Consider the following 14,166-nt stretch of genomic DNA (forward strand, 5'->3'; position numbering starts at 1 on the left):
AGCTGTCCCGCTTCTAAATTGTACAGCTTTCAGACCCTGGAGGGCTTTACAGAGTATGCTCTCGAAATATATGGATGCTCCTTTCTAAAGCACATCTGACTGAAGTCACAGTACTTTACAAGCTCGGTCTTACGTTAAAAAAAGGCTTAACAGAAAGCATTCCACTGAACTTTGGCAAATTTAATTTGATAAGTGCAGGGCATATCTCTGTCATCTGATATAGATGGGGCAAGTGTTCTTTATGAAGCAAGTCAGCTGTGTGACAGGAACACATACAAAGCTAGTAATTCCACTGAATAGCTACTTACCCTTTCACATTGCCTCTGCACATCATCAAGAGTAGGCAGGTCAGCCACGTATTTCTCCAGAGTCTCTATCCGCCTCTGCTTCTCCCGGTTTAGCTCATTTTCTTTTTGACATTTCTTGCGCAGACTGTTAATGTATTTGTCTCTAGTTTTTATCTACGGGTAAGATTATGAGAAACAATGAAAAAAAACGATGTTTAGATAAAATCTAGTTATATTCAAAAGGTAAGAAGCAAAAAAAACAATTGATAAGTTAGGTCCAGTTTTGACAGATATCTTCCATACAAACAGTAAGTACAACATTGGAAACTGGTCTTTGGAACAGGCAACTGTTAAGCGTATCTGTCAAGTGATATGTTACTCAGTAACTAATCCTGATCATGTACATATAATTTGCATGTGTCTAGGACCTATATATCCCTAACACATCACATTTATATCTTGCTCACTTGCTTTGTGTTCTTGCCTTCTGGAGGGGGCATGTCCGTCTGTCTCCCTCACTGTGGATGACTCATCTATTCTGAGTCTGGGAGCAGCCTGGCAGTCTGCAAATCACTGCACAGTAGTTTTTATGCATACATTTTCTATCTGTTCCTAGTAAAGCTGGCTGCTAATCAACATAGTGCTCACTATGTGTGTCATTCAGCTTTCACAGACTACTGAATGTCTAATCAGCTGCTTTGTCATTCAGGATTCAGAGAAAGCTTTGTCTGTTCAAGCTGGGAGTTGTAGTTTTGCAAGAGCTGAAGCTGCAGTGTTTGTAAAGCACTGTGTTACAGCAGTGTTGCCTTTATCTGTTGCAAAACTACAACTCCCAGCATGCCCACACATCCATTGTAGTTTTGCAAGAGCTGGAGGCACACAGCTGGAGAATACACAGCTCCAAAACAGAGTTTTACAAATATTGCATTCCCAGCTGTTGCATAACTACAACTTCCATAATGGGAGTTGTAGTTTAAGAACACCTGAAGGCTGTAGTGATGCAATGGTGATCTCCTATACTGGATACCAATACACTTTATGGCCAGTATCCAGTGTGCTCCAAAATACAGAGTAGTCTGATTGCCTGTCTGCATAAAGATACATGACCCCTAGTGACAGCTATTTTCATTTTTTAGTAAAATTTTATAAAAAAAATAAAAAAAAAATATTATATATATATATATAGTATATTGAAAACAGTCATCTTATCAGTAGTACTACAAAATATAAAGTTTTTGATAATGACAGTGCCTCTTTAACATTAGGGTTTTGTACAACCTTCTAAGAAAACTCACCAGTAGATGGAACTGTACCTATTGTATAGCCCGAAGAAGTGTCACATATAGAAGCAGAACACATGGGCCTACTATGTCAGCTCCTAATAGGTGGGACTTTCCTTTATTTTTATACAGATGCAAATCAAAAAATGTTGCAGCATCTTGTAATACCTTTTTTATTGGACTAACAGCATTTTGTAGAGACAAGCTTTCGGGATTCCTCCCTTTATCAAGTCCAAAGCAACACAGAACACAGACTAAATAGATAAGGATGAGAAAAAGGGGGAGGGAGGGGGGAGCAGGGGAGAGACCAGTAATTAAGCAGGACAAAGTGGGATGCAAAAGAGAATCCAGTACAGTACAGGATATAAGAGAATACAGTATAGGTTATAAGAAATTTTGATAATGAGATAAGAAGCTCAAATCCACATTGAGTCCCCTGTTTTTCGAGTAAAAAAACAGTATCATTTCTGCTTCAAATGTCTTTCTCTCTTGAGTGTTTTTGAAATCCCCTCTCAGTATCCTGATTGTAAGGTCATGTATGGAGTGGCCTGTTCGGGTAAAATGATGTCCAACTGGGGTGCAGTAGTCATTTTCTTAATGGCGGTTGATGGAATGTCTGTGTAGATTCATCCTTTGAGTTTCCGGCTGGTTTCACCAATGTAGCATCCCATGTCACACTTGGTGCATTGTATCATATAGACCACATTTGGGGATATGTGCAAGTGTATAGTCCCCTAATGTTCTATGTCTTGTTGTTGTGGGTGGCTTCCATCTTGGTGCAGATATGTTGGCAGAGTTTACAGCGGGGTTTGGTGCAGGGTTTACAGCGGGGTTTGGTCCCATTGTCTGTGTCTGTTCTTTCTGTAGGTAATTTTCGTCTGACTAGCTTTCGTTTTAAATTGTGTGGTTGTCTGAAGGCCAAGATGGGAGGTTCAGGGAAGATTTCTTTTAGCATCTCATCTTCCGCCAATATCGGCTGTAGGTCCTTGATAATTTTGCGTATTTCTTCAAGGGCCGGATTGTATGTGGCTACTAGTGGTACGCATGGTGTTGGTTGTATCTGTCTGTATTGTAGCAGGTGTTCCCGTGGTGTTTGAAGGGCGGAGTGTATTTTACTATTGATTGTCCTAGGTTTGTATCCTTTTTGTTTGAATTTCTCAGACAGTGTTTGTAGGTGCAGGTCTCTGTCATCAGGGTTGGAGCAGATGCGATGGTACCTGGTAGCTTGGCTGTATATGATGCCTTTCTTTGTGTGTGATGGATGGAAACTGGATTTATGTAGATGGCTGGATCGGTCTGTGGGTTTTCTGTATACAGATGTTTGTAGTGTGTTCCTGTTTATTGTGACAGTAGTGTCCAGGAAGTTCACACTTTCTGTAGAGAAGTCCATTTTTAGTTTGATAAATGGATTGAATGTGTTGAAGGCATCATGAAACTTTCTGAGTTTTTCTTTTCCTTCTGTCCAAATGATGAAAATATCATCAATGTAACGGTAGTATCTGTAGGGTTTGTGAAGTTATGTGTCTACAAATCGTTGTTCAAGGTCAGCCATGAATAGGTTGGCATATTGTGGTGCCCTCCGGGTCCCCATTGCAGTGCCCCTCATTTGTAGATATATGTCACTGTTGAAGCTAAAGTAGTTGTGTGTTAGGATGAATTCTATGAGTTTAGTGATGACTCCAGGGCTGTATTTCCGGTTGTGGGTTTGGGATGAGAGGAACAGGGAGCAGGCATCAATTCCATCTCTCTGAAGGATGTTGCTGTATAAGGATTCTACATCCATTGTTACTAATATGGAGTTGTCAGGCAAGTTTGTGATCTGATTTAGTTTGTTAAGAAAGTCAGTGGTGTCCTGTATGAAGCTGCTGGTGTTTTTGACAAAGGGCTTTAATAGGTTTTCTACTAAGCCAGAGATCTGTTCTGTTAATGTGTCCATACTTGTTATTATTGGTCTGCCCGGGTTCCCAGTTTTGTGGATTTTTGGAAGCATGTAGAATGTCCCTGTTATGGGATTTGTGGGTATGAGTGTCTCTAATCCTTTCTGTGACTCTTTTGGGAAGGATTCGATCAATTTCTTCAATTCCAGAGTGTATTCTTTGGTGGGGTTTTCTGTCAGTTTCTTGTAGTATGTAGTGTCTGACAATTGTCTGTTTCCCTCTTTTATGTAATCCTCACTGTTCATTATCACCACTGCTCCTCCCTTGTCTGCTGGTTTGATTGTTATGGTTTGATTATTCTTTAAGTTTTTGATGGCGTCTGTTTCTAGTTTTGAGAGATTGTAGTTGGTTTTATAATGGTGTTTTTTGACCAGGGATGCTGTTCTTAATCTGAAACTTGCAATGTAGCTGTCCAGTTTGCTGTTGCGTCCTGGTGATGGAGTAAAATCAGAATGCTTTTTCTTGATAATCTTAAAGAATATTCTTAAACTTAAAGAATAATCAAACCATAACAATCAAACCAGCAGACAAGGGAGGAGCAGTGGTGATAATGAACACTGAGGATTACATAAAAGAGGGAAACAGACAATTGTCAGACACTACATACTACAAGAAACTGACAGAAGACCCCGCCAAAGAATACACTCTGGAATTGAAGAAATTGATCGAATCCTTCCCAAAAGAGTCACAGAAAGGATTAGAGACACTCATACCCACAAATCCCATAACAGGGACATTCTACATGCTTCCAAAAATCCACAAAACTGGGAACCCGGGCAGACCAATAATAACAGGTATGGACACATTAACAGAACAGATCTCTGGCTTAGTAGAAAACCTATTAAAGCCCTTTGTCAAAAACACCAGCAGCTTCATACAGGACACCACTGACTTTCTTAAACTAAATCAGATCACAAACTTGCCTGACAACTCCATATTAGTAACAATGGATGTAGAATCCTTATACAGCAACATCCTTCACAGAGATGGAATTGATGCCTGCTCCCTGTTCCTCTCATCCCAAATGCACAACCGGAAATACAGCCCTGGAGTCATCACTAAACTCATAGAATTCATCCTAACACAAAACTACTCAACAACTTCACAAACCCTACAGATACTACCGTTACATTGATATTTTCATCATCTGGACAGAAGGAAAAGAAAAACTCAGAAAGTTTCATGATGCCTTCAACACATTCAATCCATTTATCAAACTAAAAATGGACTTCTCTACAGAAAGTGTGAACTTCCTGGACACTACTGTCACAATAAACAGGAACACACTACAAACATCTGTATACAGAAAACCCACAGACCGATCCAGCTATCTACATAAACCCAGTTTCCATCCATCACACACAAAGAAAGGCATCATATACAGCCAAGCTACCAGGTACCATCGCATCTGCTCCAACCCTGATGACAGAGACCTGCACCTACAAACACTGTCTGAGAAATTCAAACAAAAAGGATACAAACCTAGGACAATCAATAGTAAAATACACTCCGCCCTTCAAACACCACGGGAACACCTGCTACAATACAGACAGATACAACCAACACCATGCGTACCACTAGTAGCCACATACAATCCGGCCCTTGAAGAAATACGCAAAATTATCAAGGACCTACAGCCGATATTAGCAGAAGATGAGATGCTAAAAGAAATCTTCCCTGAACCTCCCATTTTGGCCTTCAGACAACCACACAATTTAAAACGAAAGCTAGTCAGACGAAAATTACCTACAGAAAGATCAGACAGAGACAATGGGACCAAACCCCGCTGTAAACTCTGCCAACATATCTGCACCAAGATGGAAGCCACCCACAACAACAAGACATAGAACATTAGGGGACTATACACTTGCACATATCCCCAAATGTGGTCTATATGATACAATGCACCAAGTGTGACATGGGATGCTACATTAGTGAAACCAGCCAGAAACTCAACGAAAGGATGAATCTACACAGACATTATATCAACCGCCATAAAGAAAATGACCCCAGTTGGACATCATTTTACCCAAACAGGCCACTCCATACATGACCTTACAATCAGGATACTGAGAGGGGATTTCAAAAACACTCAGAAGAGAAAGACATTTGAAGCAGAAATGATACTGTTTTTTGACTCGAAAAACAGGGGACTCAATGTGGATTTGAGCTTCTTATCTCATTATCAACATTTCTTATAACCTGTACTGTATTCTCTTATATCCTGTACTGTACTGGATTCTCTTTTGCATCACACTTTGTCCTGCTTAATTACAGTCTCTCCCCTGCTCCCCCCTCCCTCCCCCTTTTTCTCATCCTTATCTATTTAGTCTATGTTCCTATAGCAGGACAATTTATGGCCCATCTTAGTGGGAATTCTCCACATCTATTGTCTTAACCCTTGCACATTTCGCAGATCTGGGCTGACTGTAGCATTGTATGTTGAATATGGTGTCAAGTTAAAATAGGCCAGGAAAAGCCATTGTATGACTATTGTAACTTGAGCAACCGCTGTACTTTGTTCATGGGAAAGGTTTTACAACAATCTTCAACTAGCTTTCTAATATTACGGAATAACAAAATGTAGCAATACATTCAACTCATCCAAATACTGCAGCATAACTAGGTGGAATATCCTTTTAGGATTTCAGGAAAGTTGAACTGCAATAGTGGTCATATTATTACCCAGCATTCCCTAAGACATGTTGAATGTTTGTTTTAAGGGACTGTACAGCGCCCCACCTACCCATAGTCTGTGTCTGGTATTGCAGCTTGGCTCCATTGAATTAATAGGGCTCAGCTGCAATACTACACCCAACTTGTGGACAGCTGGGGTGTTTCTGGAAGAAAGCAGCCATGTTTTTTTTTTATTCTGTACAACCCCTTTTAACAACAATAGAGGATGAGTAAAAAAAAGATAGCTCTGTAATTACAGCACATAGCTACACTCCATTATTAAATAAGAGTCTAATCTCTCACACATACGGTGCTATATAAAATGTTTCAGCACGGCTGAACACAACAGATGTTTGCTACATACCCACACTATATCATAATGCTCATCCACCAGAGATGAATTGCTAATGTCTAATAGTTCTGTGCAGAATGACAAGGAAAAAAAAAGGAAGCAAATGCAAACATATCCATGGCCCCAACTATTGTCATGAAAGCTAAAAGCTGGTCTTGTCACCAGCAACCCCCAATGGCAGCAGAGTAACAAGCAGTGATTGCAGGCGGTGGGAGTGATCCCTGTTGGGCTGCAGAGGTAATCTGGCTCCATAGATAATCAGAGGCATTCATCAGTACACTCACTATTCTATAGCAAATGTTCTTTAATCAGGATCTCCATTCAGAGCTGGCAATTTCATCATAGGATAACAGGCAGATACCTGGCGTGTTTCTCATCCCCAGAACCAGGCTCATTGATTTTATTTTTACAAGACATAGTGAAAATCAAGAGCAAACTTCTTCATTAACATACGAGATCAGTTCATTCTCGGTTTCAGTTAGATTATATAAACGGAATAGGTTTGGGAATTTAAAGGGCTAGTCCAGGGAACTGAACTTTTTAGACATGAATACTATATCCAAAGCTTAGCAGGAAGTCCCACCACAGTAGAACCCTCAACGCGCCAAAGGTAAGGGCCGGAGTTTGAAGAGGACGTCTAAGCAGCCGGGGCACAGAGGTTTAATGCCCTCCCACGATCAAACACTTATCCCCTAACCTGGGGATAAGGAATAGGTGTCTTAAAAGTTCAGTTGGTTGGACTACACCATTTAAGCAAGAGAATGTAATAATCCCTTTCAATAATATCTCAAAGTCTCCACTTGCAGGAATGAACCACCTCTTACATTATCAGAAGAATGGGTTTCTGCCTGAATGACTATCAGAGCTTTATAGAATTGTATACCTTCTCCTCCATCTTCTTCAAGTCATCGCTGGGTTTGATGGTGCTCTGTTTCAGGACCTCATTGAGAGGTGCAACTCCCATTTCAGCAGGGGAAAGTTTTCCTTCTAGTTCGCCTTTGTCTCGAAGGAATGGATTCAGCCTGTCCAAGGTCAAGGTCTGCAGAGGTTTACAGCTTTCACATGGTGCTGCCTTGAGTAGAAAGAAATAGCAATGAATTAAATGGATGGATTTTCACTACAGTTGTTTTAGTGGATAACAGGGGGGAGAGCGATGTGATCTAAAAATAGATTTAATATTTTTGGCAATTGTTTGGCAAGTATGGATGTATATTTCCAAAGCTGCTGAAAACAAACAATATATTTGTATATATGTATATATCATGAAAAATGTTTTACCTTTATCCCATGAACATAGCTTTCTTCTCCATTCATAACAGGACTTGTGGATGCTGGGTAGGTGCGCAACTCGCCACCCCGGACAGCTTGCTGTAGGTGGCAGATCTGCTGTCTTTGCCTGAAATGACATGAAACATAATATATCACTTTGGTATCCTTTATGGAAAACCTCCATAATAAAAAAAAGCTGATCTTAAGAGATTGTGACATATTATAAAGCTGTATTATTCCATACACAATATAGAGATCTCTTCCATTACCTATTTATACGCAGGACTGTATATATTACAAGTAGGCACCCTACAATTCTAGAGGAAAGAAGGTTTCTACACCAGTACTAAAGGGGGTTCTTTCCTATAAGAGCAGTTAGACCAGTGTTTCCCAACCAGGGTGCCTCCAGATGTTATAAAACTACAACTCCCAGAATGCCTGGACAGCCTTTGGCTGTCCAGGCATGCTGGGAGTTGTAGTTTTGCAACACCTGGAGGCAGCCTGGTTGGGAAACATTGGGTTAGACTGAGGAACGAAGTGGTCATGGTGAACTCCATAAAAAAAGTTTAAAAAGGGGCCTGGACACATTACTGGAGGGCAAAAACACTATAGGATATAGATTCTGGAGGAGGATGCTAATTTATTCTGATCATCAGATTTTTAGTCCAGAAGGATTTTTTTAGGAAAGATGGCTTCTACCTCATGTTTTTTTTTTTTTCCTAGCTGAATATCAACACTACAGGGTCATAGGCTGAACTCGATGGACATACATGTACGTCTTTTTTCAGCCTTACAAAGTATGTTACCATAGTATTTGACAAAATCAGACTGGAAGGATACATGCAATCTAATCACTATATTTAGAAAAACTAAACTGATGCACATTTATTTGTGGTCAATAAATCACTGCAGGTCTTTCCATTCTACTACATGGAGATGCCGCCACCTAGTGGTACATTAGTGGTAATGCACATACAAACACACCAGGTATAAACTCTGTAATATACATTGTATCTGTATGTCTTTATTAAGCAGGACTTCACACCAAATTTATGGGCACCATTCTCCCCTACAAATACAATTTGAGCTCTGAAGAACAAGGTGAAATGATATCTGTCATCCATCCTGCCCGCTGACTTATCTGTGTAGATGTATACCTAGTCATGTATATCAGTCAGGATATAATAAGCCCTAATTACCAGACAGTGAATGGTAGAAGTGGCCTATGTGATGCATGCCGCCAAATGCCCTAATCCCCTGACCTGAGGCCGCCAACAATGGAATGCTTTGGAACAAATGCATTTCTTTACTAATGTGGGCACACATAAAAATAGCTCTGCATTTATTCTACCGCACAGCTGCTGGGATCTGCTAAGCCAGATCTGAAACTCTGAGAATGACACTTGTGTCTGATAAAGAAAACATGAGCACATAATAAATAGTCCCCACATGATCTGCACATTTTCTTTTCCTCTACGGCCCTGTTCAGACCACCATTGTGGCCTCTGTTTAGTGTGCGCCTGGAAAAGATTACGACACGGCATGTCTACAGGTTCCACTTAGCTAAGAGAGGCCAATACAGTGTAATTTTATCCCATCAGGTCAATACAGTGATCCCTCAACTTACAATGGCCTCAACATACAATAGTTTCAACATACAGTGGTCTTTTCTGGTCCATTGTAAGTTGAAACCAGACTCAACATACAATACACAGACAGTCCAGATCTGTGAAACATGTCAATGGCCGGAAGAACTGACCAATCAGAATGGACATTCAATGGTAAAACACCTGTGCTACTGAAGTGCATACACTGACTGGTGTCTGGTAACGCCCCCTACAGTACAGGGAGGTATTACATGTTCTGTACTCTTTACCTGTATTACTGAAGTGCATACACTGACTGGTGTCTGGTAACGCCCCCTACAGTACAGGGAGGTATTACATGTTCTGTACTCTTTACCTGTATTACTGAAGTGCATACACTGACTGGTGTCTGGTAACGCCCCCTACAGTACAGGGAGGTATTACATGTTCTGTACTCTTTACCTGTATTACTGAAGTGCATACACTGATAGGTGTCTGGTAACGCCCCCTACAGTACAGGGAGGTATTACATGTTCTGTACTCTTTACCTGTATTACTGAAGTGCATACACTGACTGGTGTCTGGTAACGCCCCCTAAAGTACAGGGAGGTATTACATGTTCTGTACTCTTTACCTGTACTAGGGTTACCAGCACACCAGGTGAGGGCGGCTCCATGTTACTTTTTTAGGACATTGCATGAACTGTACAGGACCCTGAAGAAGCTCCTGTCCTCTACATAGACCAGTGTTTCCTAAGCAGGGTGCTCTCCGCTGTTGCAAAACTACAACTCCAAGCATGCCCGGACAGCCTTTGGCTGTCCGGGCATGCTGGGAGTTGTAGTTTTGCAACAGCTGGAGGCTCCCTGCTTGGGAAACACTGACCGTGATTTACAGAATTTACAGAATTTGCTATATCTATATTCGTAATCTACTTATTTTTCTTTAATCCTCACTTTTTCCTATTTTTGGATGACATTTTGGTAGCTTCAGAACCAAATACCAGGTTTCCATAGAGTTCTGGTCTCAACATACAATGGTTTCAACTAACAATGGTCGTCCCGGAACCAATTAATATTGTAACTTGAAGCACCACTGTATACTACAAAAAAAAGGGTATGGAATGCCTTATTCCTACACAGCAAAAAAATATATCTTCTTCAGACTTTTTGGGCAATGTTTACCACTGTATGCCAGAGGAGTTATGCGTTTAGATCTCTTCTTAGCGCATGTGTGATGTGAACAGGGTCATATATGTTTTCCTTAGTATGAATACAATAGTTTGGTAGGAAACTGCATAGTTACTTGATGCTAAACCAGGTGAGATTTTCAAATAGCCCGATATTCAACCAATGGATTTATCTGACTATAAGGCTTTATGCAGACATTCATATTATAGCTCCATTTTGTAGTAGAGCTGCCATTGGAGTATATGGGGCCTTTAATAAGGTAATTTAGTTTGCCGAGAGTGTGACTATCCGTACCCCCCGCCTAAAAACTGTTCAAAAGAACTGTAGCACTTGTGCAAGGCAAAGTTTTGCTATGATCTCTCCAACTGCCATACAACCTATGGTGGTGCCAGGTACAACAGCATTGCTCCATGTTACATCATGAGCATTTAACCTAAACTATTCATTTCAGAATAATATGGAAGAAGACTTGTGGAGCAAATCTAGAGAGCAGGAAATATGTGTGACACACTTAACCCCTTAAGGACCACAGTTTTTTTTTCATTTTTGCACTTTAGTATTTTCCACCTCACCTTCTAAAAATCAGAATGCTTTCAACTTTCCACCTACAGACTGTTTTTTGCGCCACAAATTGTACTTTTTGACGACATCAAACATTTCACCACCAAATTTACGGCAAAACCAGAAAAAAAAATGTGTGGGGCAAAATGAAAAAAAATAAAAAATTTGGGGGGCTTCCGATTCTGCGCAGTACACTTTTCGGTAAAAATTACACCATATTCTGTAGGTCCATACGGTTAAAAAGATACACAATTTATACAGGTTTTAATTTTATTTTACTGTAAGTAAGAGGTAGGTGGAGTGTCCTTAAAAAGGATTTCAGGGACTTAGGCCGCAAGCTTAAGGCAAGGACCTCCAAGGTAATATTTTCTGAAATACTACCAGTACCACGAGCCGCACCAGAGAGGCAGCGGGAGATTAGGGAGGTAAATAAGTGGCTCAGAAGCTGGTGTAGGAAGGAGGGGTTTGGGTTCATGGAGAACAGGGCAGACTTCGCTGTCGGTTACCGGCTCTACCATAGGGACGGGCTACACAACAATGGGGAGGGTGCAGCTGTGCTTGGGGAGAAGATGGCCAGAAGGGTGGAGAAGTGTTTAAACTAGGGACTGGGGGGAGGGAACCTACAACATAGAGGGGGAAGATAGTGTAGATAGAGAGGGGGGACTTACCAATGTACCTGGGGGTAGAGCGGAGGGAGGGGTTAGAATAGTTAATAGGAATAGGCTTCATAGGAAGAAACAACATACACCATTGAATTGCATGATGACTGATGCCAGAAGTCTGACCAATAAAACTGACGAACTGGAGTGGTTGATGTCTAAAGAAAATTATGACATAGTGGGTATAACAGAGACTTGGTTGGATGATAGCTGTGACTGGGCGGTCAACATACAGGGATATAGTCTATTCAGGAAGGATCGGACAAAATGAAAAGGGGGAGGAGTTTGTCTGTATGTGAAATCGAGTCAGAAGGCTGCACTGCAGGAGAATATCCGGGAGGGAAACAATAATGTAGAGTCATTATGGGTAGAAATATATGGAGATAAAAATAAAAAAATTCTAATAGGAGTTTGCTATAAGCCACCAAATATAATGGAAGAGGCAGAAGATCAATTACTGAGGCAAATAAAGAAGGCAGCAAATCAGAATGAGGTGATAATAATGGGGGACTTTAACTATCCTGATATAAACTGGGAGACTGAGTTCTGTGAATCTCATAAAGGAAACAGGTTTCTGACTATCGCTAAAGACAATTATCTGTCCCAAATGGTGCAGGGCCGACCAGAGGGGGCGCCATACTGGACTTAATATTAACCAACAGACCTGATAGAGTAACTTATGTGCAAGTAGAAGGACACCTAGGAAATAGTGATCATAATATAATACATTATAACTTGTTCTTCAATAAGGGAATCTCTCGAGGGGCCACAAAAACAATGAACTTTAGGGAGGCAAAGTTCCATCAACTATGAGAAGCCCTTAACAATATAAAATGGGATAATGTCCTCAAAAAGAACAATACTGACACTAAATGGGAGACTTTTAAAAATATCTTAAATTCTCCCTGTAAGATGTATATACCTTATGGGAATAAAAGGGTCAGGAAAAAAAAAAAAACAATATGGATGAATAAAAATGTTAAGGGGGCAATAAATGACAAAAATAAAGCATTTTAACTACTAAACAGGACGGTGAAGAAGCATTAAAAAGCTATAGAGAAAAATGTAAAATATATCAAGAAAAAAACTGATAAAAGCCGCAAAAATAGAGACAGAAAGACTCATTGCCGAAGAGAGTAAAACTACCGTAACCCCACAATGTTCTTTAACTATATAAATAGCATAAAAGGTCAAAAATGAAAGTGTTGGCCCTTTAAAAAATGATGAGGAAATTATAAACGGGGATCAGGAAATAGCTAATATATTAAACAAATTCTTCTCCACTGTATTCACCGAGGAAAATGAAATGCCAGGTGAAATACAGCGAGGTAAGGTAAACTCCCCAGCACAGGTCACCTGTCTAACCCAGGAAGAAGTACAGTGCCACCTACAAAAAAAAGCTAAATAGACAAATCACCGGGTCCAGATGGCATTCACCCCCGTGTTCTAAAGGAATTAAGTAACGTAGTAGGCAGACCTCTATTTTTAAAATTCAGGGACTCTATAGTGACAGGGACTGCTCCCTAGGACTGGCGCATGCCAAATGTGGTGCCAATATTTAAAAAGGGGTCAAAAGGTGACCCTGGGAATTATAGACCTGTTAGTTTAACCTCCGTTGTATGTAAATTGTTTGAGGGTTTTCTAAGGGATGCTATTTTGGAATATCTTGATAAAAATAAATGTATGACTCCATATCAGCATGGATTTATGAGGGATCAGATTTTATGAGGAGGTGAGCTCCAGACTGGACCAGGGGCAATCGCTGGATGTAGTATATCTGCATTTTTCCAAAGCATTTGATACGATGCCACATAAAAGATTGGTGCATAAAATGAGAGGGATTGGACTGGGGGAAAATGTGTGTAAGTGGGTAAGTAACTGGCTCAATGATAGGAAACAGGGGGTGGTTATTAATGGTACTTATTCTGATTGGGTGACTGTTACTAGTGGGGTACCACAGGGGTCTGTCTTGGGTCATGTTGTTTAATATATTTATTAATGACCTTGTAGAGGGGTTGAATAGTAAAGTAACCATTTTTGCAGATGATCCTAAACTCTGTAAAGCGGTAAACACAATAGAGGACAGTGGACTGTTACAAATGGATCTGGATAGGTTGGAGGTTTGGGCTGGGAAGTGGCAGATGAGGTTCAACACTGATAAATGTAAGGTACTGTACATGGAGAAGAAAAATCCGGGCTTGGATTATGCATTAAATGGGAGAACACTTGGAACGACTGATGTGGAAAAGGACTTGGGAGTCTTAGTTAACAGTAAATTTAGCTGTAGTGACCAGTGTCGGGCAGCTGCTGCCAAGGCAAATAAAATCATGGGGTGCATAAATAGGGGCATAGAGGCCCATGACAAGGAAATA

The 14,166-nt window shown here is 40.5% G+C and overlaps 1 protein-coding gene across 6 annotated transcripts in view; it reads right to left on the reverse strand.

The window, feature by feature from the left end:
* Nucleotides 1-14,166, reverse strand: part of CEP85L (centrosomal protein 85 like) — a 185,407-nt gene that overhangs the window by 14,803 nt on the left and 156,438 nt on the right. For all 6 annotated transcript variants that reach the window (XM_056566428.1, XM_056566427.1, XM_056566430.1 and 3 more), the window contains 3 exons: nt 7,811-7,928; nt 7,416-7,604; nt 309-461 (listed from right to left, as the gene is read on the reverse strand). In XM_056566428.1, the coding sequence (XP_056422403.1) occupies nt 309-461; nt 7,416-7,604; nt 7,811-7,928 (460 nt within the window). The remainder of the gene's footprint in view (nt 1-308; nt 462-7,415; nt 7,605-7,810; nt 7,929-14,166) is intronic.

This window comes from Hyla sarda, chromosome 3 (assembly GCF_029499605.1).
Source record: "Hyla sarda isolate aHylSar1 chromosome 3, aHylSar1.hap1, whole genome shotgun sequence".
NCBI lineage: Eukaryota > Metazoa > Chordata > Amphibia > Anura > Hylidae > Hyla > Hyla sarda.